The sequence below is a fragment of the Cydia strobilella genome, chromosome Z (assembly GCF_947568885.1).
Source record: "Cydia strobilella chromosome Z, ilCydStro3.1, whole genome shotgun sequence".
NCBI classification, from domain to species: Eukaryota; Metazoa; Arthropoda; class Insecta; order Lepidoptera; family Tortricidae; genus Cydia; species Cydia strobilella.
In genome coordinates this window covers 26,821,327-26,848,912 of record NC_086068.1, presented here as the reverse complement: position 1 = coordinate 26,848,912, position 27,586 = coordinate 26,821,327, and the positions used below count along the sequence as shown (strand labels likewise).

General features: G+C 39.0%; 1 protein-coding gene across 1 annotated transcript; it reads right to left on the bottom strand.

Moving 5' to 3' along the window:
• Nucleotides 1-241: 241 nt before the first annotated feature.
• Nucleotides 242-16,567, bottom strand: LOC134754490 (uncharacterized). Its single transcript, XM_063690823.1, has 7 exons — nt 16,408-16,567; nt 16,206-16,298; nt 15,378-15,465; nt 14,768-14,887; nt 13,674-13,789; nt 13,344-13,479; nt 242-427 (listed from the first exon to the last, which is right to left on the bottom strand). The coding sequence occupies exons 1-7, from the start codon at nt 16,480-16,482 to the stop codon at nt 267-269; spliced, it is 789 nt and encodes a 262-aa protein (XP_063546893.1). The 5' UTR covers nt 16,483-16,567; the 3' UTR covers nt 242-266.
• Between the last annotated feature and the right edge of the window lie 11,019 nt (nt 16,568-27,586).

The following is a 27,586-nucleotide window of genomic DNA, read 5'->3' as shown; positions in this document are numbered from 1 at the left end:
GTTTAGACTAGCAAGAACTTGCATGCAATTTAAGTTACATTGCCGACTACTAAAGTAAACTGTATTCAAAAGTTTGATCAGATACCGCAATGTAACGAAAATTGCATGCAAGTTCTCCCTAGTCTAAACCCCACTAAAGAGTGTCAGGCCCTTGTTCGTTAAGTTAAAATTGAGGTAAATTAGGTAAAACTATCAATAAAAGTTAAAACATAATAGATAGGTAGTTATATATCTTAGATAGTTACTTATATATCTTTATGATGAAATCATTTGTTACTGGGCCAAAACAATTTGGGATTGATTTCAGGGTCCGGGTCCGGGTAGTACTGCATGAGGTCCGCCACCGGGGCCTCTTGGTCCTCGTAGAAGTCGCACGCGAGCAAATATTCTCTCTTGGAATAGTCATCCCCTTTGCAGAACATATCACCTGCAGGAAAATTTTTGGCTTATCAAAATAACCGTGATGATGATGATGATGATCATGTGCTGGCGGCATTGGTAGATAACATGTTTTACTCGCACAACTATTCGCGGGCATTACGCTTTGGCAGAAACTTTTTTACAAGTTCATTCTCGACAGTTTGCTTTGACAACTGCCAAAATAATAAAAACTTTTATAGGTATAAAAAAAAAGATAAACTGACTTCAAAAAGGATGAAATAAAATATTATCCTTTTTATGGTTCCGTGTTTAAGTATATGCGTTACCAACTGATATGTTTGAAGTCGGTGCCAAGCCAAATTTTGAACCGTATATTCATAGTTATTTTGGTACAATTCGATAAGGATGCGGCTATATAAGTATGTACGTTGGATTGCCTAACGCAGCCTACTACGTAGGCGAACAACACGCGAACGCGAAGCGGCGCGGCACGGCGCCTTAATTAATCCTTTGATACCTATTAGAAGTGTCCTACGTGGGCGATCCCGTTGCCAACGCGAACGCCTAGGGCCGGCCGCGCCGCGCCGCGTCGTTTCTCTTCGCGTTCGCGAGTGTTCGCCTATGTAAGACGCAGCGTTACACGACGACAACAAACGAACTTTCTGTAGGTATTTAAGAACACACCTCAGAACAGAACACACGGTGAACCTTCTTAGCGCAAGCCGTACCATGCTTGTCGGCACATTAGTGTAAATCTGATGCGTTTATTTGTTGTCGTATTTTTGAAAGAGCATTTCTTTTCAGTTAAAGCGGTTCAGTTGTTTAGCCATGAAATGGTAACAAAGAGGGAGACAGAATTACTTTCACGTTTATAATATTTGTACAGTTGTAATGGGATTTGTAGACATAAAGCTGATCATTTTTGACTGATATTGTTACTACTTGGCTTGGCACCGACTTCGACATACTCTTAAGACATTGTTAAGAGCGTGACGTATGAATGAAAAACAATCATGTTTAACTCTAAATTCGTAAACTTTATTAAATAATCAGAATTTTCCTCGAGTCCGTCTGGGAAATCATTCCTGTCACTAAATCCACTCTCCGCCCCGCCTCTGACCCAATCCCTCAAACCCCCCGATCACTCAAACTCACAGCACATCAACCCCTGATCACTGAACCCCTCGACCCTAAACCACCAACCCTTCAACCGCCACTCCCCGACCCCTAACCTCAGACCCCTTAACTCCTCACCCTAACCCCCAATACCTTAACTCCCAACCACTCAGTCCCCGACCCATCAACTCCCCTCCCCTCATCCCCAACCTCAAACCCCCCAAACACTAATACCCTCTACCTTCACCTCTCACACCTACCCCTCACCTCTAGTCTCTTTGGTTGTTTCCAACACTACCTATATATTCGCTATCGCGTGCTTACTGTTTATGCATCTCGCTCGTACTGGCATATTAGTGTACAAAGTAAGGAAATGCTTGAGTAACTTTAGAAAACACCGAAATCACCATACACGTGCCTTTAAAAATTGAGGAGTTCCCTCAATTCCTCACGGATTCCATCATCAGATCAAAACCAAAAATGTTACGAAAACACTTTGGAGGTAACTTCTTTCAAACGGAAAAAGAATTACTCAAATCGAATCATGGGTGCCGGAGTAATCGCTGAAATCATTATCATCAAAACAATCATTATTATCAAAACAATCATCATCATCAGCTCCACTTCTTCAAATTGGTGGTTTTCGAGAGAAAATGCTCGAATTGCTTAAGAAAACACCCGAATCACCATACATGTGCCTTTAAAAATTGAGGAGTTCCCTTAATTCCTCATGAATCCCATCCTCAGAACAGCACCATTGTTCAAGTCGGACAACGGGTCTCGGAGTAATCGCTTAACATCATACATTAAAAAAATCATCATCACTATCATCAAAACAATCATCATCATCAGGTCCACTTCATCAAATTGGTCATTTTCGAGAGAAAATGCTCAAGTTGCTTATGAAAACATTTAAATCACCATACATGTGCCTTTATAAATTGAGGAGTTCCCTCAATTCCTCAGGGATCCCATCATCAGATCAGAACCAGATTAATATTGGACCAACTTAAAAGTAGTTCCTTTCGAATAAAAAAATGAACATACATTAAAAAAAAATAGCCCAAATCAAATACAGAACCTCCTCCTTCTATGAAATTGAAGTCGGTTAATAAAAAAGCGGAATGTGTCATGTGCTCATGTGAGATGTGATTTTGATGTGGTCTTCAAAGCTTTTCACGGAATAAAAGTAATTCTGCCCATCAGTAGCAGTTACCGTGGTTATTGATGATAACGAAAGTTTTAAACGTTGGTAAACGTCGCTTTAGAAATTGGGAAAACCGCTTTTTGTCGCGGGTAACTCCGTTCGATCTTTTATTTTATTTGTTTTCATTTCTTCACTTTAGAGTGGCCCTTCTCTTCGTCCGCAGTTTTTCTTTTCGGAAAACATTTTGCCACTGCGTTTTTGGACGCGGACCATGGCGCATGCCATGCCACACCGGCATAGTTCATCCTACGGCTCCGACATCAGCCTGAGCGTGACCGGTGCACCATAGGCCTAAGCCTGTTCTCTACGCATCTCTCTCACTCTCTCTTTCTCTCAAGAGGAAAGTGACCAACCTTTTGATTAAGAAAATTCAACTAAATCAACAATTTTAGGCAAAGATAATCTATTCAATGGCTTCCTTTGCATATTTTCATAATTTAAATTACTGTTACATTTGTTTTACTCGCAGCCTTCACTCCTGGCTGTTCCTTACTGGTACCAGCGTTGCCAACTAGCCTTTTTTATTAAGAAGATTGATTTCCGTGGCATTTTTCATAAGAACGATTTCCGTGGCATTTTTATTCATAAGAAGATTGATTTCCGTGGCACGTTGCAGGAATTTACTGGTAAAAAGGTAGGTGAGCGCTTGGTCCACGCAAAGTAAGAAAGATCCTGCGAATACTATTCATCTAACACGTGCCACGACTCTCTTGTGGCGATCACTCTTTTTTTTCTTTTTCCAAAGTTGCTAAACCTACTTAAATAAATTTAATGATCAGCAAAATCAGGTGTTTAATTTTCAAAAATATCTGTGACACCAACTATGCACTGGCCGCTTTTTATAATATAATTATTATTTATCTTGCCACATATGAGTCAAGATAGTGTGTAATGTGGAGTTTTGCCAGTTCGCGCTTCGCGCCTCCTTTGACGCGGGCTAATAAACCGACAAAAAACGGTGAACTAGACTAGGCGCGAAGGCGTGAACAATCTGCGAAATCGACGCCACACTTACGTTCGCGGCTTCGCGCATGAGTGTGGTGGGCCCTTAACGTTTTGAAGCATAATAATTTGCAACCATAATTGTTTAAGGCATACTTAGTTATTGATAGCCGTATATACATACACCCTCCTCCATAACCTTTTCCCTAATCTCTGTCCAAACACTTAATTCGACGGAGCCCCGCTCACGCGGGGCTCCTATTTCTGCGTAGTTTCTCCTTCGAACATCTTAACAAACCTAACGAACCTAACCTACCTACTATTTAAATAAATCTATGACTATGATTAGTTTCTTTTATAAAACCGTTACTCCTACTGAAGTCCTCTCCTTCGATCTCCTCTTTTATACGGTCTTTGTTTGGTTATGATTATGGCTAAAGTTATATTTGTTTCATGGGTTCCTTACAACCATACATATTTATTATTCATGCTTTGTAACATTTATGAAAAAAACATATTATGACCACTAAATATATGACTTAATTTTTTATGTCTATATTAATACTATGCGCTGCAATACTTCGAACGAAAAACAATTATGGATAACAAGCAGATGACTTAAAATTTTATGCGAATTAAATTAATGACTATATAAATTATGACATACTTAACTCATTTATGACAAAAACCCAGTTATATTCAGGAATAATTCTGACTAAAGATTTGTATTATGACTTACAATTTGGGGGGGGGGAGTGGTAAAACATTATTTTTTTTTGTATGGAAAAAAACATTTTTTCTAAAACCTTTTGTGTGGTATCATACGAAAGGGCTTTTTGAGACGATTCTAAAAATATATCACATCATTTCATTCCGGTCATTCTTTTTTAATTAAAACAAAAAGAATTTTCGAAACACACCAAGTTTGGGCTCCTCCAGATACGATATGGCTGATTTTTTTTGTACAATATAACACAAATGATACGTGATATCCTTATGTCTAACTCCAAAAAAGCAATTTTGAAAATAATATCATTAACAATTTTTTTTTAATTTTTCAATTTTACAAACTGGCACACTTCTCACTCTACTTCAATACCTATTTTACGAGAATTATGGAACTGTACTGCAGATACTGTACATATTAATCATAAAATGATACTAGTGGAGTCAATATAAAGTTTAAGTTACATTAAATGCACATTTACAAATTTTTCTACATGGGTGAATAATTCTATATCATATTGAATACCTGTCTGTAAAGTAACAACTTGATATCAGTTCCCGTTTTTGAGAAATAAAACTTTTTTTTAAATCTTTTATACTACTTAAACAATAATTCCCACATAAGATATTTTTCGTAGAATGGGTTATGAAGCTTATACGACTACACGGTAAGAATATCTCTCGACAATAATGTAAATTATAGATTTATTGAAACAAATTATTATTTTGTAAGTTTTTCATGACCGAGGAACCCACACCGAGAGAAAAGTTTACTATGGTGGTTATGAAGTAGTTGTATCGATCATGTTTAAAATCTCCCGAGTCACTACTATGGTAAGATTGGCCGCAGCCGCACCTAGCGACACCTGTCGCCCCAAGAGGTTTGCCACAAGCCGCGGCGCAGACAACCATTTTGCTCGTTATGGGTTCAATCGCAAGAAGCTTAAGAGTTCCTACGGGAGCCACTAGATGGCGCTAATATGAAAACAGTGTCTATATATAATCACAGATTATGATATAATTTATATAAAATGATAATGTTCGGACTGAGGTGGTGTTATTAAAAAGTCTGTAAGTGTATGCCGTAGTACCAACTTGTATGTAATTAAAAAAAGGTATGAAAATTATGTGAATAAACTGTTTGTATTTTCCTAATTAGCACCTACCCACCACATGCAAAAAGTCACTCAGTGATACACAGTAAAAGTCGTTATCAATTTTATTGCACTATCACACTCACACAGGTTTAGAGCACATAGATACACACGCCGATGACTGGTTGCAGGTAAAACTCACGATTACTTTTTTAATCAAAGGAAGTACCGCGAGCGTGACAGTGTGTGTTACCGTCCGTGACGTCACTCCATTCTCTATGGTCTACTAGGGTAACTCCTGCTCGGCGCGTCCCAGTCGCGGAGGCGGGCAACATCTCCACTTCAGTAGGCCGGAGTGTGTGATGGCTAAGTTCGAGCAGGGACCAAGTTTCGCGGGGTATAGCGCGAATCCCATGCCCAGGGTTACGGGTGAAGACCTCAACGGCTACGAAGGCGGAAATGAAGTTCATTGGTACGGCAGAGTAGGCGCAGGAGGCAACCAGACCCCACTGTTGAGCTAATGCCACATATTGGCATCTCTAGGTCACTCTGGAGTTGCACTGCTAGGCAGGGTGGTGCAAAAGAGATGGCGGCGGAAGAGACCTTCAGGTCCAACGGCGGCACTCATAGTCTTAAGGAGGATTACTGTCTTGGCATCAGGTCGCAACCGGCCGTAAAATCAACAAAGCCAACTCTAAAATTCCTTGTCCATGAAAGTACATTATAAAAGAACGATGATAACCACTAGGGCGTCCCCCTTAAGCGACGATCGTGGCGTCGAGAATGCGAATGCGAAGAAGAAGAATAATAGGGCGTCCCCCGTAAGCGACGGTCGAAGACACATATGCACAACATCACTGCGAATGGCTACCTGGAACGTGGGTTCCATGACGGGCAGAAGTGCCGAACTTAGTGAAATTCTAAAAAGACGACAAATAGATGCATGTTGTGTTCAGGAGACCAAGTGGAAGGGGTCAAAATCAAGAGAGATCGGCAATGGGTTCAAACTTGTTTACAACGGAACTACTACTGGCAGGAACGGGGTAGGCATAGTACTATCAGAACAACTGTCAGAAAGAATCGTCAGCATCAACCGGATATGCGACCGACTTATGTCAGCTAAAATCGCCCTAGACAATCAACCATGCTTTAATATAATATCGGCGTATGCTCCTCAAAGTGGCACATCAGCTAGCGAAAAAGAAGCTTTCTGGGATGACCTTTACAAATTAATCCAAAATATACCACCTGAAGAGGCTCTGCATATAGGAGCGGACTTAAATGGTCACGTTGGTGTACAAAATACTAATGTCGAAAGATGGCACGGCGGCTTCGGCTTCGGAACTAGAAACAGTGATGGAGAAACCGTTCTGACAGTTCGCGTCTAGCTGCGACTTAGCCATAATAAATACATTTTTCAAAAAGAAAGAAAACCACCTAATCACATACAAAAGTGGCAGGAATATTACGCAAATCGACTATACACTAGCAAGACGAAGACATCTTGGCAATTATAAAGATTGTAAGGTTATACCTGGAGGAGCACTTTGAAAGTCGGTTAAAATTTAAGTTTAGTGCACCTGGGCTACAAAGGCGAATGAATTTGACGCCTCATTTATCAAAATCAGTTCAGTAGTTCCATGTAAACAATACATCACACGTAGACAGCACATTCTGCCTATTTCTATTGTCTGGGAGACGACACTGACTTCTGTAACAGGTTTTTTTACCTAGCTTAGAAGTCATTTTTTTTTTTCAAATTCATTTTTATAAATTATGATTCCACTCCAAAATGTCGTTTTCATGTATTTTATGTAATGTTCTTTAATTTAATACCCCATAATTAGGACTATTCTTTGCATAATAAGAGCGCATGAAGGTAGAATTGTTGGCGCGCTTTAGTTTTTTCGGTACAACTTCCACAGTTTTTATCGGAAATTAAAAATTTAAGCTGTGACGTATAGGTGAATAACTGGTTTCTTTTATATTAGACGCAACATTGTTATAACGTTTTTAGTTGAGCTATAAAATATATATACACGAACTTTTCTCAAAAAAAGTGGTTTTTCTTTGTTTGTAGTTCCTAATATATACATTGTTTTTATAAATAATGTATTCACGAATCATAATATATTTAGTAACCTTTCGTTTGATATAGCACACGTGTATGTATGACTCACGGTATAGTTATAATTTAGATTTTGCAAATTTCGGCAGCGGTCACATGTATGACGCCATTATTTGTCACTCAGGCACTATAGAGATTGTCGCCTAGCAGTTTTATGATCCTTTTTATATTGCTAATAACACACTAGAAGCTAATGCGGATTATCCTGAAATTGACCAATTTCGATTTTTTTAACTTTCATGCATTTGTTCTAGCAAATACCTACATTTTGATGCATAATTTTCACATTTTTGGTCTGATTTTAATTATTTTGATATCAGTGTATGGCTTGAGACATCAGCTTTAATTTTGTAGTACATTGCTTTAACGTCAGACTTTCACTTTGGTTGAAAAACCCAAATAATCGATTTTTTTTTTCATCATTTTGATTTTTTTATAAATTTCTCTTAAACTATTGTATATTTTGGTCCATAGTGTATTAGTGAAATATATAATACTAGTTGTTTCCCGCGACTTCGTACGCGTGGATTTGTATGTTGGTGTTTATATATTTTACATGGGCATAGAACATTATGTAGCAAAAGATATCAATAGGGACGGTTAATCATTTGTTAATAATTATACAACGCATGAAATTTGTCTTTCACAAAGTACGAAGTTTCAAGCCCCTAACCGACAAAAAAATTGTTCTTGATAGAATCCCTCTCAACATTAGATTTTCAAGTCCACTATTTAAAAAAAATGTTCGCTCCCGATGCAAACTTTATTAATACAAACTTTTCAAACACGGTGCAATCAGTTTTCGTCTATTTTAATATAATGACCTTTGACCAAGTTGCATGTTCCTAGCTTAAACGAAAACTTGTACTACATATAAACTTAAATCCCCTTTTTAACTCCTTAGGGGTTGAATTATTAAGAACGTTGAAATAGCTTTTTTTTGTAATATTATACAATGCCTTTCTAAGAAGTTTCAAGGCATTTGTAATGGATTCAAACTTTCAACCCCTTTTGAACCCTTTTAGGAGATGAATATTTAAAAACGCTTAAATTACTTTTCTTGTATTCTAATAATATGACTTTATACAAAGATTCAAGTCCCGCACTCAAAGAAATGTTTGACCTCCATACAAACTTTCAACCCCCTTTTCACCACCTTGGGGGATGAATTTTCAAAAACGCTAAAATCTGTTTGCTACTCTTTTAATGATATACCTTTTTTACAAAGTTTCCAATTCCTAGCTTAAAATAAAATTTTAACCCTATACAAACTTTCAACCACTTTTCAACCCCTTTAAGGGGTGAATTTTTAAAATCGCTGGAATTACTTTTCTTTTATGCTAATAATATACCTTTATACAAAGATTCAAGTCCCGCACTTAATAAGATGTTTGATCTCCATACAAACTTTCAACCCCCTTTTCACCACCTTGGGGGATGAATTTTTAAAAACGCTGAAATCTGTTTTTTAGGGTTCTGTACCTCAAAAGGAAAAAACGGAACCCTTATGAAAAAACGGATCACTCGTGCGTCTGTCTGTCTGTCTGTCTGTCTGTCCGTCTGTCCGTCTGTCACAGCCTATTTTCTCCAAAACCTCTGGACCAATGAAGTTGAAATTTGGTACACATATGTAAGTTTGTGTGTTGAGAAAATAAAAAAATAAAGTTTGTCAAACTATATCGTGTTACATATAAAATGAAATAGCTCATTGTCAAATAGATATTTTTGATAATTTTAAGATAGACAGTTTAATAGTTATTCAAGAAAATAGGCAAAAATGACCATTCCCCCCCCCCCCCTTTATCTCCAAAACTACTGGGTCAAAAATTTTGAAAAAAATACAAAATAGATCTTTACTTATAGATCAACGGAAAACCTATTAGAAATGTGCAGTCAAGCGTGAGTCGGGCTTAATTACTTAGTTTTTGATCCGACCCCTGCGGGTTTTTTAAAGACATTTCACTTTAAAAACACATTGTTTAAATTGTGTAATGTACGGAACCCTTGGAACGCGAGTCCGACTCGCACTTGGCCGGTTTTTAATATAATACTTTTGTTCAAGTCCCTAGCTTATAATAAAATTTGAACCCCAAGACAAACTCTCATCCCCTTTTTAACCCCCGTAGGGGTTACATTTCCAAAAACGTCGAAATCTTTTTCTTTGTAAGCGGCTATTATGCCTTTCTAAGAAGTTTCAAAGCATTTTTAATGGTTTCAAATTTTCAACCCCTTTTTAACCCTTTTAGGGGCTGAATTTTTAAAAACGCTGAAATTACTTTTCCTGTATTCTAATAATATGTCTATATGCAAAGTTTTAAGTCTCGCATTTAATAAAATTTACGATCTCCATACAAATTTTCTACCCCTTTTACCACCACCTTAGGTGAATTTTCAAAAACGCTGAAATTAGTTTTCTTGTTTTTTAATAGTATATCTTTTACCCGAGGTTCGAATTCATAGCTTAAAACAAAACTTGAACCCCATACAAACTTTGGGCCCTCATTTCATCCCCTTAGGGCAGGGGTCGGCAACCGGCGGCCCGCGGGCCGCATGCGGCCCGCGAACTGCTCGCTTGCGGCCCGCGAGCCTCCGGGTTACATCAGTCCTACGTCACTAAAGTGATCTAGTGAAAAAGAAAAGTCTTTCATTTCAATTTATTTTTTAGGGTTGGGACCCATTATCACAAGATCTACATTAAATGTGCTGATTACTCAATATGCACAGACATGCCAATATGAGTGTCTGCCTATCGCAATGTAAGAGCGCGCGAGGCGCGTTGAATGTTGGGTTTCGCCCGACCTGTAAGTGTGGAGGGTTTGCTGAATGTCGGGCTTCGCCCGACCTTTAAGTGTGGAGCAGGTGCCCTGCATGTAAATGCGCGCGGAGCGCGCTTCGCTGAATGTCGAGCTTCGCCCGACCTTTAAGTGTGAGGAGCGCCGCAGGCGCCCTGCATGTAAGAGCGCGCCAAGCGCGATGAATGTCGGGCTCTGCCCGACCTGAGGGGCGCCGCAGGCGCCCTGTATGTAAGAGCGCACGAAGGGCGCTGAATAACTGTGAAGGACGCCGCAGGAGCCCTACATGTAAGATAAAGGCCTTACATACAGGGGCGCCCTGTATGTAAGAGCTCGCGAAGGGCGCTGAATAACTGTGAGGGACACCGCAGGAGCCTTGCATGTAAGATAAGGGGCTTACATACAGGGGCGCCCTGTATGTAAGAGCGCGCTGAATGTCGGGCATCATCCGACTTTTTAGTGTGAGGGACGCCGCAGGCGCCCTTCATGTAAGAGCGGGCGAAGCGCGCTCTGAATCGCGACACTCTTTGCATAAAAATGTATATTAAAAGTAGTCCTTTTTGAGAAACGACGTTTTGTCTAATAAATTCACGAATTATTAACAGTGTGCGGCCCGCTGCAATTTTGCTAACCGCTATGTGGCCCTTGGCTGCTAAAAGGTTGCCGACCCCTGCCTTAGGGGATGAATTTTGAAAAACCCCTTCTTAGTGGATACTAACGTTATAAAAACTACCTATTGTGAAAAATTCAGCTCTCTAGGTCCAACGGTTTGGGCTGGGCGTTGATTTAAGTGAGTCAGTCAGTCAGTCAGTCAGTCAGTCAGGACTTTTACGTTTATATATTGGTTATAGATTATAGATTTTATTGGCTTTCGTTTAATACTCCACACGTGTATGTGCAATGCATAGTTTGGGTACAAAATGCAATATTCGCAACGAGGCGAGAGTCATTTTGATGACGTCATTCCGCTGAAGTAGATGGCCGTCGCCACTGTCTCCCGGCAGTTTTGGAGACCCAGTACTATGCCCAACAGCATACTAAAATTTGGTAGCGGTTTCCGGATCTGAACTATCTCTTCGACCGTTTCCCATAAGGCATAGTACTATCATTCCCCCCCGGGGAATTTTTTTTAGGAACTGCGGGTCACGGCTTCCGCTATATGCGACCAGAGGGTCCCGTCATAGTGCGACACGGGGTGATGGGGTACGGCATCGATATACAATACCATTTGTATCGACGATTCACCTTTCAGTGCGTTACGCAAAAATACTTCCCGTATATTTTTTCTTTTGAAATAGAATAGACTTGAAGTAAGAATATCGGGATATATGGGATTCACTTTATAAATTATGATTCCACTTCAACATATCGTTTTCATGTGTTTTATGTAATGTTCTTTCATTTAATACCCAATAATTAGGACTATTCTTTGCATAATATTATGAGCGATTGAGCGCATTAAGGTAAAATTGTTGGCGCGCTTTAGTTTTTTTTGTACAACTTCCACAGTTTTTGTCGGAAATTAGGAAATTATAAATTTAAGCTGTGACGTATAGTTAAATAACTGGTTTCTTTTATATTAGACGCGACATTGTTATAACGTTTTTAGTTGAGCTATAAAATATATATACACGAACTTTTCTTATAAAAAGTGGTTTATCTTTGTTTGTAGCTCCTAAAATATACATTGTTTTTATAAATAATGTATTAACGAATCATAATATATTTAATAACCTTTCGTTTGATATAGCACTCGTGTATGTATGACTCATGGTATAGTTATAATTTAGATTTTGCAATTTTCGGTAGTGGTCACATGTATGACGCCATTATTTGTCACCCAGACACTATAGAGATTGTCCTCCAACAGTTTTATGATCCTTTTTATATGGCTAATAACATACTAGAAGCTTTTGCGGATTATCCTGAAAATGACCAATTTTTATTTTTGTAACTTTTATGCATTTGTTCTAGCAAATACCTACGTTTTGATGCATAGTTTTCACATTTTTGGTCTGATTTTGATTTTTTGGTATCAGTGTATGGCTTGAGACATCAGCTTTATTGTTGTAGTACATTGCTTTAACGTCCGACTTTTGGTTTGGTTGTAAAACCCAAATAATCGAATTTTATTTTTCATCATTGTGATTTCTTTTTAAATTTCTCTTAAACTATTGTATATTTTGGTATATAGGTATAGTGTAGAAATGAAATATAGAATATTTAATTGGCTTTCGTTTAATACCACACACGTGTATGTGCAATGCATAGTTTGGGTGCAATATTCTCAACGAGGCGGGAGTCATTTTGATGACGTCATTCCGCTGAAGTAGATGGCCGGCGCCGCTGTCTCTCGGCAGTTTTATAAACCCAATACTATGCCAAATAACATACTAATAGTTGAAAGCGGTTTCCGGATCTGAACTATATTACTATAAGGCAGTGCACTATACGGCCAAATGCTTCCCGTAACGCAGCGAATATGTTAAGGTTATACGAGTATAATAGTACGCGGGAAACCCTGATTGGTTGGAGAGGTAGAATAGAGGTATTATTTTATCACGAGTGTTTTTCAAGGATGTGCACAGTTCTCTGTGTCTTTCCAAAGCGAATGTCCTGGTACGAACCCCTCGGGCTATTAATATATAGGTACCAGAATTAATATTTGAATGTTAATGCTTCATGTGGAGGCTGTGCAGGAGCTGTGCGGCAGGTAGTGTGTCCCAGTATAAGCCCAGGCTGTTGTACTTAATGGGCATTTTAAGTATGCGTTACTAAGAATGTGCAAGGGTCGTGCGTCTAAGCAAACAAGATTTGCGCGGTTTGTTGCGCGAGGTCCCATGCCAGAGCGAAGCTCCGGGCAACAGTTTTGTTCACCCGCCGCCGCTGCACCGTTAGGTAGTGTGTCCAATACGAGCGAGCGCCGACTGTTGCACTTGTTTATGCGTGTGCATTACCTTCCGTGTCCAGGATGTGAACGGGGCTCTGCGCCTCCAGCGCGCCCACGCAGTAGTGCTCCTCGGTCAGATCGGGGTGCCAGTACATAATGGCGTCCCGGCACGAAGTCCCGGCTATCGGCAGCAGGATTCTGTCCTGAATATTTTTATTTATTGTACATATTAGTATACCAGCAAAATTTGTGTCTCAACTCTCAACTATATCCTGTGCCGAAAACTGGAGTTAATCAGGTAAGTACTTTGATCCTTGGGGCTATTTTGATAAGAACTCCTTGATGGAACTCGACTTGTACAAGTTATTAGTGTTTTTAACGTATGTAATTAAATTACCTTGCAAATAATTTTGTTGTTGACGATGGGCTCCTTGACCTCGCCGGTGCAAAAGAACTTGCGCTTCTTGCGCATGATCACTGTGCTCACCTCCAGTACCGTTTTGATAGTATTTCCTTCAGAAAAGTAGTTAATAACTTAAATGCGGTAAAATATTAAATATCAAGTGGTACTATTCGTGAAAGTTCCGATTCTTTCATTAGTATTGGTGTTCACAATTATCTGAACACGCACTCTAACGCCTTGACAATAGAGGCGTGTTCCGATATTTGTGAGCGCCTTAGCCGCTCCGATATATCTGATACGATTGTACATACATAAAGAGAAATCTTAATGGTCCCCGGCAAGCTCGGTTCTCCATACAAACGTAGTTACGCTCTCATTTTAAAACGACTAGCTAGATTGTTCTGTAACTATGTACTTACAATAGGATAAGATATCTCTATTCAATTTTTTTATTCCGTAGACTAAAATGACATTTCATGTGGTACTAAGAAATGTCATGGTTTACACATGAAACGTCATTTTAGTCTACGGAACATCTACGGAATAAAAAAAACAGACCTTAGGTCTGTATAAGTTTATGTAGCTTCAGATACCATAGTAAAAAAAAAACAGCGAATTTCAGTTTTTCATACAAAACTTGTTTTTGCTCTATTTCGTTTGTTTTATATACTAGAGCTATATAAAAAGATATACCTCATTTGATTGTATGTAAAGTTTCATTACAATCCAACACGTAGTTTTAAAATGAGAACGAAACTCCGTTCATGTTGGGAAGGTGAAAATCGGCCGAGCTTACCGGGGACTTAACTGAAGCTACAACGGTCCGGGCTCGGGCCGGGGCGCCAGACATTTCAGTTTTCTATGAAAGCATCACGTGACGTGATCACCTGTCAGAAAAGAAGTGTCGGGCCCGGACCGTTCTAGCGTAAGTCATCCTTTACTTAATTACTTCTGTGTGAATATTACCTTTCTAATGAACCTGGAGAAACATAATGCTTCTCGTAAGTAATTTTCAAAAACTATTTCCGTCACTTACGCCTCAGCTCAGCACTGGGATCAATAGTTTTTATAATGGGAACAATAATTGCCTTTTTCGCCGTTGATGGCCTCCAGCTCGCGCATGCCGCGCGCCTGCGTCTCACGGCTGTTCTGCTGCTTCATGTAATCCGACAGCCGCTGCATGCCCGACACGAACTCGTCAATAGGACCTGCCACATCACATCACATCACATGCCCATACATCAAACAAAATATAACTAACTAAACCCATCCCATCCCGTTAGGTACTCTACTACTTATACTACGCTATTATATACTTAATTACTTAAGAGAGGTATGGGCACTGTTAATGACATCTCGCTTTGTGTGGTAGGGCACAGGACAGCGGATGTCATTCCAGATCTAGAGCAGAGCCCAACAGGGGAGGTACCTCCACCTTACAGAAAACCGCAGCCAAATAACACTAGACCCTACTAATAGTGTTGTGTTCCTGCCGGTGAGTAAGGTTGCCAGAGCTCGAGGGAGAGGAGTGTTAGGGTCGGCAACGCGCATGTAACTCCTCTGGAGTTGCAGGCGTAATACATAGGCTATGGAGACTGCTTAACATCAGGCGGGCCATATGCTTGTTTGCCACCGACGTAGGATATTAAAAAAAAATACAGTACGCTTCCATTGAAATTTAAACACGCGAAATTTTACCTATTCCAAAACTGCTCCCATCTAAATAATTGAGGAACTGGAAGAAACGTAATGCTTCATCGGATTCTATTTCGTCCATAACCGGTCTCTGTGGATAGAAGGTAGATCAAATGTAGATGCATTTTAATACACTTGTTATTTGTTTTAATAAAAAATCGGCCAAGTGCGAGTCGGACTCGCGCACCGAGGGTTCCGTACTTTTTAGTATTTGTTGTTATAGCGGCAACAGAAATACATCATCTGTGAAAATTTCAACTGTCTAGCTATCACGGTTCATGAGATACAGCCTGGTGACAGACAGTCGGACAGACAGACAGCGGAGTCTTAGTACCTAATAGGGTCCCGTTTTTACCCTTTGGGTACGGAACCCTAAAAATGACAGGTACTTAGGTAACTTCAACAATAGCATTGCCTACGTACTTAGTGCAACCACGTGCAATTCATCCTTAAGGGGCCCATTGACTATCCGTCCGCCGGACAATATCGGCCTATCAGTTGTTCGATAAATTTTAGGTCTGTGTCCGGCGGACCCCAGATAGCAAAGTGACGTCAGCGACGTCAAAATGACGTAATAATGTCGTCTTTATGACGTAACGGACGTCATAATGACGTATAAATGCTAACTGGGACTGATCGTCAGTGGGCCCCTTTAAAGGCGGGATTACACCAGTGTGCGACACAAACATTTTTGTACTGAATATGCTTGTGCACAGTGCCGCACAGTGATGTAATCCCGCCTTTAGGCTTACCATATTGCGGAGCCTGTACCTACGCAAGAACCCGCCACCAAAAAGCGGCTCCCTTCTAACGAAGTTAATGTGAACTTACGAATTTCCCACTCCATGCCCCGACGTCGGAGTAGAGAGAGTTGACCCTGCTCGGCATCCAGTCTGAGGAAGCGCGCGCCACCAGGATCGGGTGCTATAAATCAACCTTCACTTTATACTTTCAAAATATGTACACACATTTGACGTACAACTTTTTCTACTTTATAATATAGGTAACTACTACGAAGTAAGTTTATACTTACCAGTGATGGCAAACTACTAAATACATTCTGAATCCAAAAAGCGAGGAAAATAAAACAAAATCCCAACGCGTGCATTTCTGCTCTAAGCAAACACGAACAAGAGCAAATCGATAAAATAATAACGAGAGTAATCAATTTCTCCAATTAGTACAACAGTTTTAGTTTCTTTACATTTAATTGACGCAGTAGATTATTCACCTACGCGCTAGATCTAGATACGCGGCAGCGTGTCCAGCCAAGTTCTAAAAAAGGAACTGGCGACGCAGCAACCGTGTGTAATATTACACGAACCATTTCGAGCTACTTTTGACCCCTTTTAAACATACACAAATATATAAAACAAACCTACCTAGGACAACTACGAAATATTTAAATACCTACTCAAAGTGTTGGTATGTACCTACTCCTCCTATAATAACTGATGACAATACCTACTCCGTCAGGTGCTTTAATTAATCCAACGCGCCGCGCCGGCAAACGGATTTCATGGCATTTAGTTGGCGCCAGGTTAATGGTAGAAGAGCCGGCCGTAAAATTTCGTACCAACTTGATACCGCGATGAAATGCACAATGGTTTCCCATAAAAAGTGTTGCTAAGTCCGAATTTGATAGTCTGCTAACGCGGAACTTTCCGAAAGAAAAAAAAAGATAGCCACTTCCGGTCCGAAACAGGGGGGTCATTTTACCCATCTGATACTGAAATAATAGTTATGGCAGCAGTTAGATATTTACTGGTAGACTGGGTAGACACAGAAATCTGTCAGTATTTTCTTGCCGCAAGTGCTTGGCAGACGCTCTCAAAGGTGATCATGAAACATTATAGGTTTTATGATGTTTTTTGTAGAAAATTGGAAATTTGCTACGTAAAAACACTGGTAATGAGATAATTAAATATATAAAATACTTTTAGTACCAGCCAAAAAAATAATACTTTCAACTACCTAGTAGAATCATATAGGTAAACAAACCTGTTGTATATGTATGCAACTACCCATGCATGTGTGTGTGTGGCTGCGCCCACGACCCATCTCTTACGTCAATAAAGTAGTGTGCTATACAGTATACACCAACGCTCGTGTCACTCGTCTCCTCGGCCCTATATATATTAGTGGCGACGTTTACCCACATTTAAAAAAAGATGAGTGCTGTTTTCGGGGTCCTGCCGACTTTTGACCTTAATGTGCAGGTTTGGAAAATTTTTAAAAGTCGCGTGTGTCAGTGGTTCATCGCTAATAATATTACAGCTATTTATTAATCTGTGATTACAGAGGCTACAGATGCACAGGGACAGAAACGACGAGCGATTTTGTTAAGCGCACTCAATGACAGCTCATACGAGCTGGCAACGCATTTGGCGTTGCCCAAAGATGTCCAAGAAGTGCCGTACGAAGACATTTTAAAATTACTGGACGACCATTTCACTCCCAAGTTAACCGGGTTCGGCGAGCGGCACAACTTTTACTCTGCGGCGCAGCAACAACAGGAATCATACCCGCAGTGGGCCGCTAGACTGCGAGGAGTGGCGAGGACTGTCAGTGCACTGTGCGTTTAATAACGTAGAAGAAGCGTTACGTGACCGTTTCGTTATGGGGATGCTGCCGGGCAGGGAAAAAGAAAAATTGTACGCTCAGGATGTATCCGCGTTAACGCTAGCGAAGGCGGTAGAACTTGCGGAAAACATATGCGTAAAAACGAGGGAAGTGCAAAGGTGAAGTGTTCGGTGTGTGGCTACACCAACCATAGTGCGTCACAGTGTCGTTTCGCTAAGTTTACATGTAAAAAGTGTAATAATAATTTTTAAGAAAAAAAAACCGACTTCAATGGGGGATGCCGCTGAAAGTTCACTTATTGTTGATGGTGCACTCTTAGATTCCAGACAATGAAATGAAAAAGACGGCATCTTTTGCCTAATTATGTAGAAAAGGAGGTAAAACGACCCGCTTTTCTAGTAGCATTTCGTTTTTGTAAGGTTCGCAGTTCTAACCTAACCTAACCTACTTTTCTGATAGCATTTCGTTTCTGTAAGGGTCACAGCTCTAACCTAACCTAACCTATTTTTCTGATAGCAGTTCTGTTCTGTGAGAATCGCAGTTCAAAACCCACCCACCCACCTACCCCACTTTTCTAGTAGCATTTCCGGGTCCCGGTCTGGGCCCGGATCCGAGTCCGGGTCCGTGTCCGGCTGTCCGGGTCTAAGTTTGGGTCAGAGTTCGGTCCGGGTCCGGGTACGAGTTAAGATCCATGTTCAGACCCGGGTCCGGGTCCGAGTCCGGGTCCAAGTTTAGGTCTGGGTCCATAAGGAAGAAAACAAATCGCCAAACGTAAACTATGCGTCATTGAAGAGTTCCATTCTGATCATCATCAGCAGTTCCACTTCATCAAATGTCACTTTTTTAAATGTAAATGCTGGATTTGTTGATGAAAATATAAAAATCACTATATGTATGCCTTTCACATTTGAGGAGTTCCCTCGGTTCCTCGTGGGTCTCATCATCAGAACTCGAGCTTGACAAAAATATGTCTTAAAAACTTAAGTTGCTTAACAAACATTATGAGGACAAGAACATAAAATAAAATAAAATACTAAAATCACTATATGTATGCCTTTAATATTTGAGGAGTTCCCTCGATTCCTCATGGATCCCATCATCAGAACTACTTTTTGACAAAAACGGGACCAATCTGTATGTATATACTTATAATCAAAAAAAGAATTTTTAAAATCGGTCCAGAAATGACGGAGTTACGGAGTAACAAACATAAAAAAAAAACATACAACCGAATTGAGAACCTCCTCCTTTGAAATCTTGAAGTCTCCGTAAGATGTGCACTAGCGTAAATTACGTTAATGTATCGGCGGATTGTCAGGGCGATAACGACGACGACGGTAAGTTGTATTACATTCGATCTTTCAGGGGTGAGCCTATGGTTGAAACGGTAAAAATCAATGGTCGAAAGTTAAAATTTGAAATCGACACTGGTTCCGCGGTTACCGTTGTTTCTTACATTACGTACAAAATGCATTTTAAAGATGTACCATTGTTACCTACAAAAAAAGATTAGTCACTTATTCAGGCGAACATCTACAGTGTAAAGGTAATGCACGGTCGATGGTGGAATACGCGGGTAGCACTCACACATTGAACGTATATGTTGTTAACGACGACGGGCCGCCGTTGCTAGGCAGAGATTTTATTGCTTTGATTGAATTGCAACTTACACCTGGGGCATTTCACGTCAAGCGGGCAGCAAAAAAATTGTCAGGTTCTGGATTTTGTTCTTAGTTGGATTAATTGGACCTATATGTGAACAAACAAATTTGGCATCATTACTTTTTTAATATATTGCTTCGTTAAAAATTTATACGCATTTAAAAAAAATACAAAATTTAAGGGCACGGATTTAAAAAAAAATATTATTGCAATTCTTTCAATGGATTTAATAATAACTAAATAGTGATTATTTGAGAATATTAGTTGATTTCCTAGAAAATTTATTATAAAAAGTTTTTTTTTCTTTTTTTCATATAACAAACCGGAAGTTAGTATTAAATCTTTTTTTTCCAACTTCGCATTTTTTTATCTTTTTTTATTTTTACACAATAATGTAGCTTATGGTGTACTAATGTCCTATATATTTTTTTATAATGGCATCTCGATTGGTTTTGAAGATTCATGAAGTAATTCGAAAGTACTGCGCGACGCTCCGTACTATGTAGGTAGTTCTATGTGGCAGTTTTTAATGGCCAATTACGGGTTTTTTTTACTTTTGCGTAACGGAATTAAAGCAATAATCAATATTTCAACGGTTAAGATGTATAAAAGCAAATCATGTATTACTCAATCGTGCCTTGTAGCGCTATCTCTGATGGTTTAGTTAGGCGGGGTATGTCACATGCTTAAGAGGTCACTTTCGAGTTAGGTCACGTTCTGAGGATGTCACTTTCTGTACGTCACATTCTGAGATTGTCACATTCTGAGTTCGTCACATTCTGAGTACGTCACTTTCTGAGAACGCCACATTCTGAGGACGTCACTTTCTGAGAACGCCACTTTCTGAATCCCTCGCTTTCTGAGTACGTCACTTTTATAGCATAGTAAGATTAAAGCGTATACCTGCATGAACAATGGATACCAGCAATCATAACAGCTGTACGGCATACGGCCGTTTTTATGTATGACATACAACAACAACACAATACAACAACAACAATACAATAGCGTACAATCTATTAGAGTGTAGATTAGGCTAAGTCTGTAAGTAGTTTTTGTAATTTCTTTTTTTGAAATAAACAGTTTAAATTTTAAATATATATTTTTTTATACAGGTTATTTTTTTAGTGCCCATTGAAGGCAAATACGAATCTATATACAATAACGGGAAACTGTCTTAAGGTACCGTTCGGATCCAGACTGCACCAGCATTACTGCAGCAGTATTGCAGCGCGGCATAAGGGCAGACTGCATTGCTGCCGCACACATAGGAACGTCACCTTAAGACGGTTTCCCGTTATCGTCTATATAATAGATTAGTATTACCCTTCAATGGCCACTAAAAAAATAACCTGTATGTCATACATAAAAGCGGCCGTATGCCGTACAGCTAATATGATTGCTGGTATCCATTGTTCATGCAGGTATACTCTTAAATATTACTTTGCTATAAAAGTGACGTACTCAGAAAGTGGCGAACTCAGAAAGCGAGGGCCTCAGAAAGTGGCGTTCTCAGAAAGTGACGTCCTCAGAAAGTGGTGTTCTCAGAAAGTGACGTACACAGAATGTGACAAACTCAGAATGTGACAAACTCAGAATGTGACGTACAGAAAGTGACGTCCGCAGAACGTGACCTAACTCGAAAGTGCCCTCTTAAGCATGTGACATACCCCGCCTAAACCTTTATTGCTTTAATTCCATTACGCAAAAGTAAAAAAAACCGTAATTGGCCATTAAAGACTGCCACATAGAACTACCGCTCAGTACGGAGCGTCGCGCAGTACTTTCGAATTACTTCATGAATCTTCAAAACCAATCGAGATGCCACTATAAAAAAAATTATAGGACATTAGTACACCATAAGCTACATTATTGTGTAAACATAAAAAAAATAAAAAAATGCGAAGTTGGAAAAAAAAAATGTAATACTAACTTCCGGTTTGTTATATGAAAAAAAGATAAAAAAAAACTTTTTTATAAATTTTTAAAGGAAATCAACTAATATTCTCAAATAATCACTATTTAGTTATTATTAAATCCATTGAAAGAATTGCAATAATAATTTTTAAAAAATCCGTTCCTCAAATTTTGTAGTTTTTTCAAATGCGTATACATTTTTAACGAAGCAATATGTTAAAAAAGTAATGACGCCAAATTTTTTAGTTCACATATAGGTCCAATTAATCCAACTATGAACAAAATCCAGAACCTGACAATTTTTTTGCTGCCCGCTGCCCGCTTGACGTGAAATGCCCCACCTGTGCAATCTGTCCATTATTGTAATGATAAATTACATATAGGTAGCACTGACTTGGAGAAACAGTATCCCAAATTATTTTCAGGTAACTTAGGGTTATTCAATAAGTATAAGGTCAACTTAAGGCTTAAAGAGGACGCAAAACCTGTTTTTTTAGACGCTACGCGATAAAGTTCTGGCAGAACCACATACGTCACATCTGGGAATAGTTAAAACCAAAGCAGAGGCTCGTGCTCGATTCTGGTTTCCTGCGATTGACAGGGCTTTGGAGTTGTTTTTGGGTTCGTGTGAGGTGTGCCAGCAGTTGCGGCCGTCCCCGCCCCGCGCGCTACCTGTACCGTGGCCCCAGACTGCGCGTTGTTTTGAAAGGTTACACATTGATTTCCTCGGCCCGCTATATGGACATACGTATTTAGTAATCGTAGATACTTATAGTAAATGGCTCGAGGTATATCCCATGGTTAGCACGACATCCACGGCCGTAGTAGACAAGTTATGCGACTTTATTTCCAGATTCCGGTTACCAAAAACAATAGTAAGTGACAATGGATCCAGCGAAGAGCGACTCGAATTGTCGACTGCCAGCGTACTTCGGAACGGCTTGACTCCTTGGCGTTGCGTAGAGATGTGGCCTCGCTCTGCATTTTCTATCGCGTGTATAACGGGGAGTGCTCCGAGGAATTGTTCGGATTAATCCCTGCAGCTTCTTTTCGCCATCGCCCTACGCGACAACATTACCATCCTCACCACTTAGATGGTTGGCAGTCCTCAACTGTGCGTTTCTCTAGAAACTTCCTGCCTCGCACAGCTAAACTGTGGAATGAACTGTCGCCTGCGGTATTTCCGGACCGATATGACCTTCAAACCTTCAAGAAAAGAGCGTATTCCCATCTTAAAGGCCGGCAACGCACTTACAACCCCTCTGGTGTTGCGGGTGTCCATGGGCAGCGGTAATCGCTTTCCATCAGGTGATCCGTCTGCTCGTTTGCCTCCTATTTCATAAACAAAAAAAAAAAAATGGTACTGCTTTTTTTATAATACATTCCCGTTTCATTTACACCCAATATTATATCTTTTTCCGTAATAAAATGCGTTTATAATTACTGTAACCGTCTGTGTAGTGTACCATAATATACGCGATGGTTTGTCCTCCGGGCCGAAAATCGATGATCCCCTTTGACTATTTATTTTAAATGAACGTCAAAATCCAGACAGGAAATTTGATTTTGACATTTACGGCTACTGCCGTAGCAGTCGACAGCAATGTCGCGCTTCAATATTGCTGCAGTCGACTGCATTGCTGCAGAAAACGTGAAAAAGGTCATTCAATTCAATGGGTAGTAGGGTTATGAGATGAAATGACGCAATAATGAAACTTTAGTAAATTAACAATATTATATTAAATTATTATTACATACTATTTTACTCGCACTAAAAGGTTTACTACCAACATACTTCTTGGTGCCCAAATGAAATAAATAGTACATTTCGATGCTAGTGCGGAAAGTATGTCATTACTTCACGAGTACCGAGATAGGTATCTTGGCAAGACTCGGGACGAGTGAAGAATGACATTTCCGCACGTGTATCGAACGACGTTTTTTAATACAGTTGCGAAAAAATAATAAAAACAACAAGTGAGGAATAAAAACAACAAGTAAGGAATAAAAACTTTGGAAACTTAAAACGCCGCTTAGTAAGAAAAAACGCCTCTTTTTTGACAGGCGTTTCGCCAGCTATTCCTTTAAAGTGATATTTTCCAGAATGAACAATAAATGGGCTACATTGTCCATTTTTTTATTTAGTACAAATCGCCACACGATAATTGTAACAGGGAAAATTGTCACAAATAATTACATAACATTTAATTTTTTTGTAAACAACTAATTTTTTTTTGTATGGAAAGGTCTAATAATTATTTCAAAAATGAATTCCTCAATCCTAAATTATACGAAAATGATATATAAGTTGCCCTAGTTGCTAAGAACAGGAAGAAATATAGCATAGATTGGACTTGGGGAGCCGACCCTTTCACCCCCCTTTTGGGGGCGTTACGATCTCGTGGCTACCGGGCTGAATCAGTTTTGTTAATTTTGTTTGCCCTAAGGAACAATCAATCGTGCCAAGCGGCATCGCCTGAGACAAAAGTGCATACTCATACTTACCACTATAATTTAATAATCAAATTAATGGGCCCTGGAGGGAAATTTTCTGAAAACCTTAAGTTACTTAAAGGAGACATTCTTTTATTTTTTTTAAAGAAACTAAACTGCATTCAAAGGTTTTAAATTTTGCTTGTCTAAAAATATTCTTGAGTACTAAATATTCGATTTTATGGAAATTTTGTACGACAGACGAATGTAAGACCTAATGTTTCTTGAAGAAATGTTATCATTAACATTAACTGTATCGACTAGTAGAATAAAATAGGGAGTGTTTATAGTTTGGAATTTTTAGTCGGTTCGATTCCCAGGAGACAAGCGAATTTCAAAAAAACTTTGAATGCAGTTTTGTTTCTTTTTAAAAATAAAATGAGCTAACTTAAGGTTTTAACGCACTTTCCCTTCAGGGCCCATAAAAAATTTCCACACTGTATATTCACATATTCAGAGCACGTCTTATTCTAAACTGTTAGACCTTAGACTAATATAACTTGATCCCAAGTTTCCTTACAATTATACGTAATCGAGGGCCAGGTTCATACTGGTTTCATGTCGCGATGCGCTCGCTGACAAATACCAAGCGGTACGAATTGCTGACATTTGCGTCTTTTCACTCTCACAGCTCCCGCTACTAAAAGCATCGGATGACAGGATCGTTGAAAAGGGACAAACATATCGTTTGACGTTACGTTACTCTTCTCGTGAATTGTCAAAATTTAAAATTCGAAATTAGCTTTATAATTTGTCCGGGCGGCTATTCGAAGTATAACTAAGTAAAAATAAAAGCTTGGTAAAAGATATCGTATTCACAACACGTTATTACTTTTTGTCTATGAGTGAGTGAGACAACAATCCGCAAGTTCTTTCGTTTTTTTCAGTATTGTCATAAGATAAACTGAGGGAAATGTCAAATGGTCCTATGTGGTTCTATAATATAATCCAGCCAAATAAAATATATGTTCGTTATTTCACAGGTAGGTGTCAACTGTAACAACTTGACATAGTCGTATTATTTTAGTTGAAATATTTCGGGATGTTTCAGCGGTCATCTTGGTTTATTTTAATTATATTTTTGCTATTCCTGAAAGATTGTTGGAAAACGTGCTGAGTTTTTATTTGTAATGGTTTGAAGTTCCCTTTGTCGAGATTTTCGATTATAGCCGATGGTACATGTCCTCACTGCCAGAATGGTAGCGTTGCAGATGTTGAACACCTTATATTTAAATGCCAAGTGTTTGCGTTTCAAAGACTCATCCTTGCAAGTGAATTAAGTGAAGTGTTTGATAATAATGTCCCCCGCCGCCTCACCGATATTCTTAAAAACGTTGACAGTTACGTTCCGTTATACGAGTACATCAAAAATACAGCATTGAAGATTTAAAGTGAAGTGTATTAACAAAATTACTAGTGCATTCTCTGCCATTTAACCCTTTAAATGAAGTGTTTTAAAAATAGCAAAATAAAGACTTGGCTTAAAGGACTCGCATCCAGGCCATAAATGTAAAAAAAAAAAAAACTGAGGCCCTCATCCCTCATTACATGCCTCATTAGACTCAGAATAATGACTAAAGCAAAGAAGCCGGGCAAAAATAAAAGCTTGGTAAAAGATATCGTATTCACAACACGTTATTACTTTTTGTCTATGAGTGAGTGAGACAACAATCCGCAAGTTCTTTCGTTTTTTTCAGTATTGTCATAAGATGAATTGAGGGAAATGTCAAATGGTCCTATGTGGTTCTATAATATAATCCAGCCAAATAAAATATAAGTTCGTTATTTCACAGGTAGGTGTCAACTGTAACAACTTGACATAGTCGTATTATTTTAGTTGAAATATTTCGGGATGTTTCAGCGGTCATCTTGGTTTATTTTAATTATATTCTTGCTATTCCTGAAAGATTGTTGGAAAACGTGTTGAGTTTTTATTTGTAATGGTTTGAAGTTCCCTTTGTGATAATGTCTTGTGTGATCGAGGGCTGTAAATCGCATACAGGAAGAAAAGAAAATACGCACGAACCGATAACCTTTAATCGGTGAGTTTTGTTCAATTTTGAAGAAATTTATTTATAGGACCTGACCCTAAACATAGAAATCGATATGTTGTTTATGTAATTATTACTTGCATTCAAGTCTATATAGATTTTTGCATATATTTTCGAACTTTTCTGCTAAGTATGAAAGGTTATATTTTTGGCATAGTGATGTATCGACCTCAGATCAATAACCTATCGACATTTACAGCTTTCTTATAGTTTGGCCCAGGACTGTCTCATTTTAATTGATGAGTACAGTCAAGGGCATAAATATATATACATTACCAAAGTCTCAAAAATATGTGTACGCTCAGACAATAAAATCGTGTTCACATATTTTTAAGCCATTTGTCTCGATATTTTTGCCTTCGACTGTACCTATAGTTTTCTTTGTTCTTACTTACTGACAGATTGTGTTTGCCAGACTATAGTTTAATACTAAAAACCGGTCAAGTACCGGGTACAGGGACCGTACTTTTTAGTATTTGTTGTTATAGCGGCAACAGAAATACATCATCTGTGAAAATTTCAACTGTCTAGCTATCACGGTTCATGAGATACAGCCTGGTGACAGACAGACGGACAGCGAAGTATTAGTAGTAGGGTCCCGTTTTTACCCTTTGGGTACTGAACCCTAATAAAAAAGACATTAATGATCATTGATGAATGTTCCTTTTATTAATATTGTTGGTCACAAAACTCAACTTTTTATTTCAGATTTCCAAAGGACGAGGAATAGGGGATATTACTGCAATGTTCTGCCACCAGAGTGCAGCACTAGCTTTTTTTAGTGCACCGTAGAGTAACTTATTCATACTCTACCTTTAACAGGTTTTTGACAAGTTTTCAGGGGACCTACCGGAAAACTCGAATCCGAAATTTCGTTATCTAGCTGCCTCTTTATCGCTCGAATACGCAAGAGTGACAGAGATGTTAGATAACGAAAGTTCGATTTTCTTGTTTCGCGATAGACCCTCAGATTGTGATAGTGGCGCCACCTACGCCGAGTTTCGCGTAATATTCCCTATTATTAAATAAAAAAAAAATTTTACACGTTTTTTTTTATTATTTCCTATTTGATACAGTCAGCTGCAGAGAAAAGGTACCTCACGTCCATACTAATTTACAGAACTTTGTATGCAGGGGGGTGCCTTTTCTCTGCAGCTGACTGTACATGACTAGAAACTATACTTAGTCTTTTAGCATTAGAAAAAACGGTAAACCATTTCCACGTGTCTTTTTATTGACAAGTTTTTTTTATAAATATAACAATATTTTACTTATGAAAGCAAAAGTATGTAAATGATCGTATATTATATTTGTTGTGACTTATTTTCAAAGTGTTTTTCGATAAAACGACACGTTAAGATCGCTCGCCTTCTTTCTAATGATAGAAAAACGAGAGGTATAGTTAGACGGTTCTGAGTGGTAGACTGCAAATGAGATAAAAGCTATATTAGGTACATGCATTAATCCTCATATCAGGCGGCTCTTTGATTCCAAGGATTGCATAAT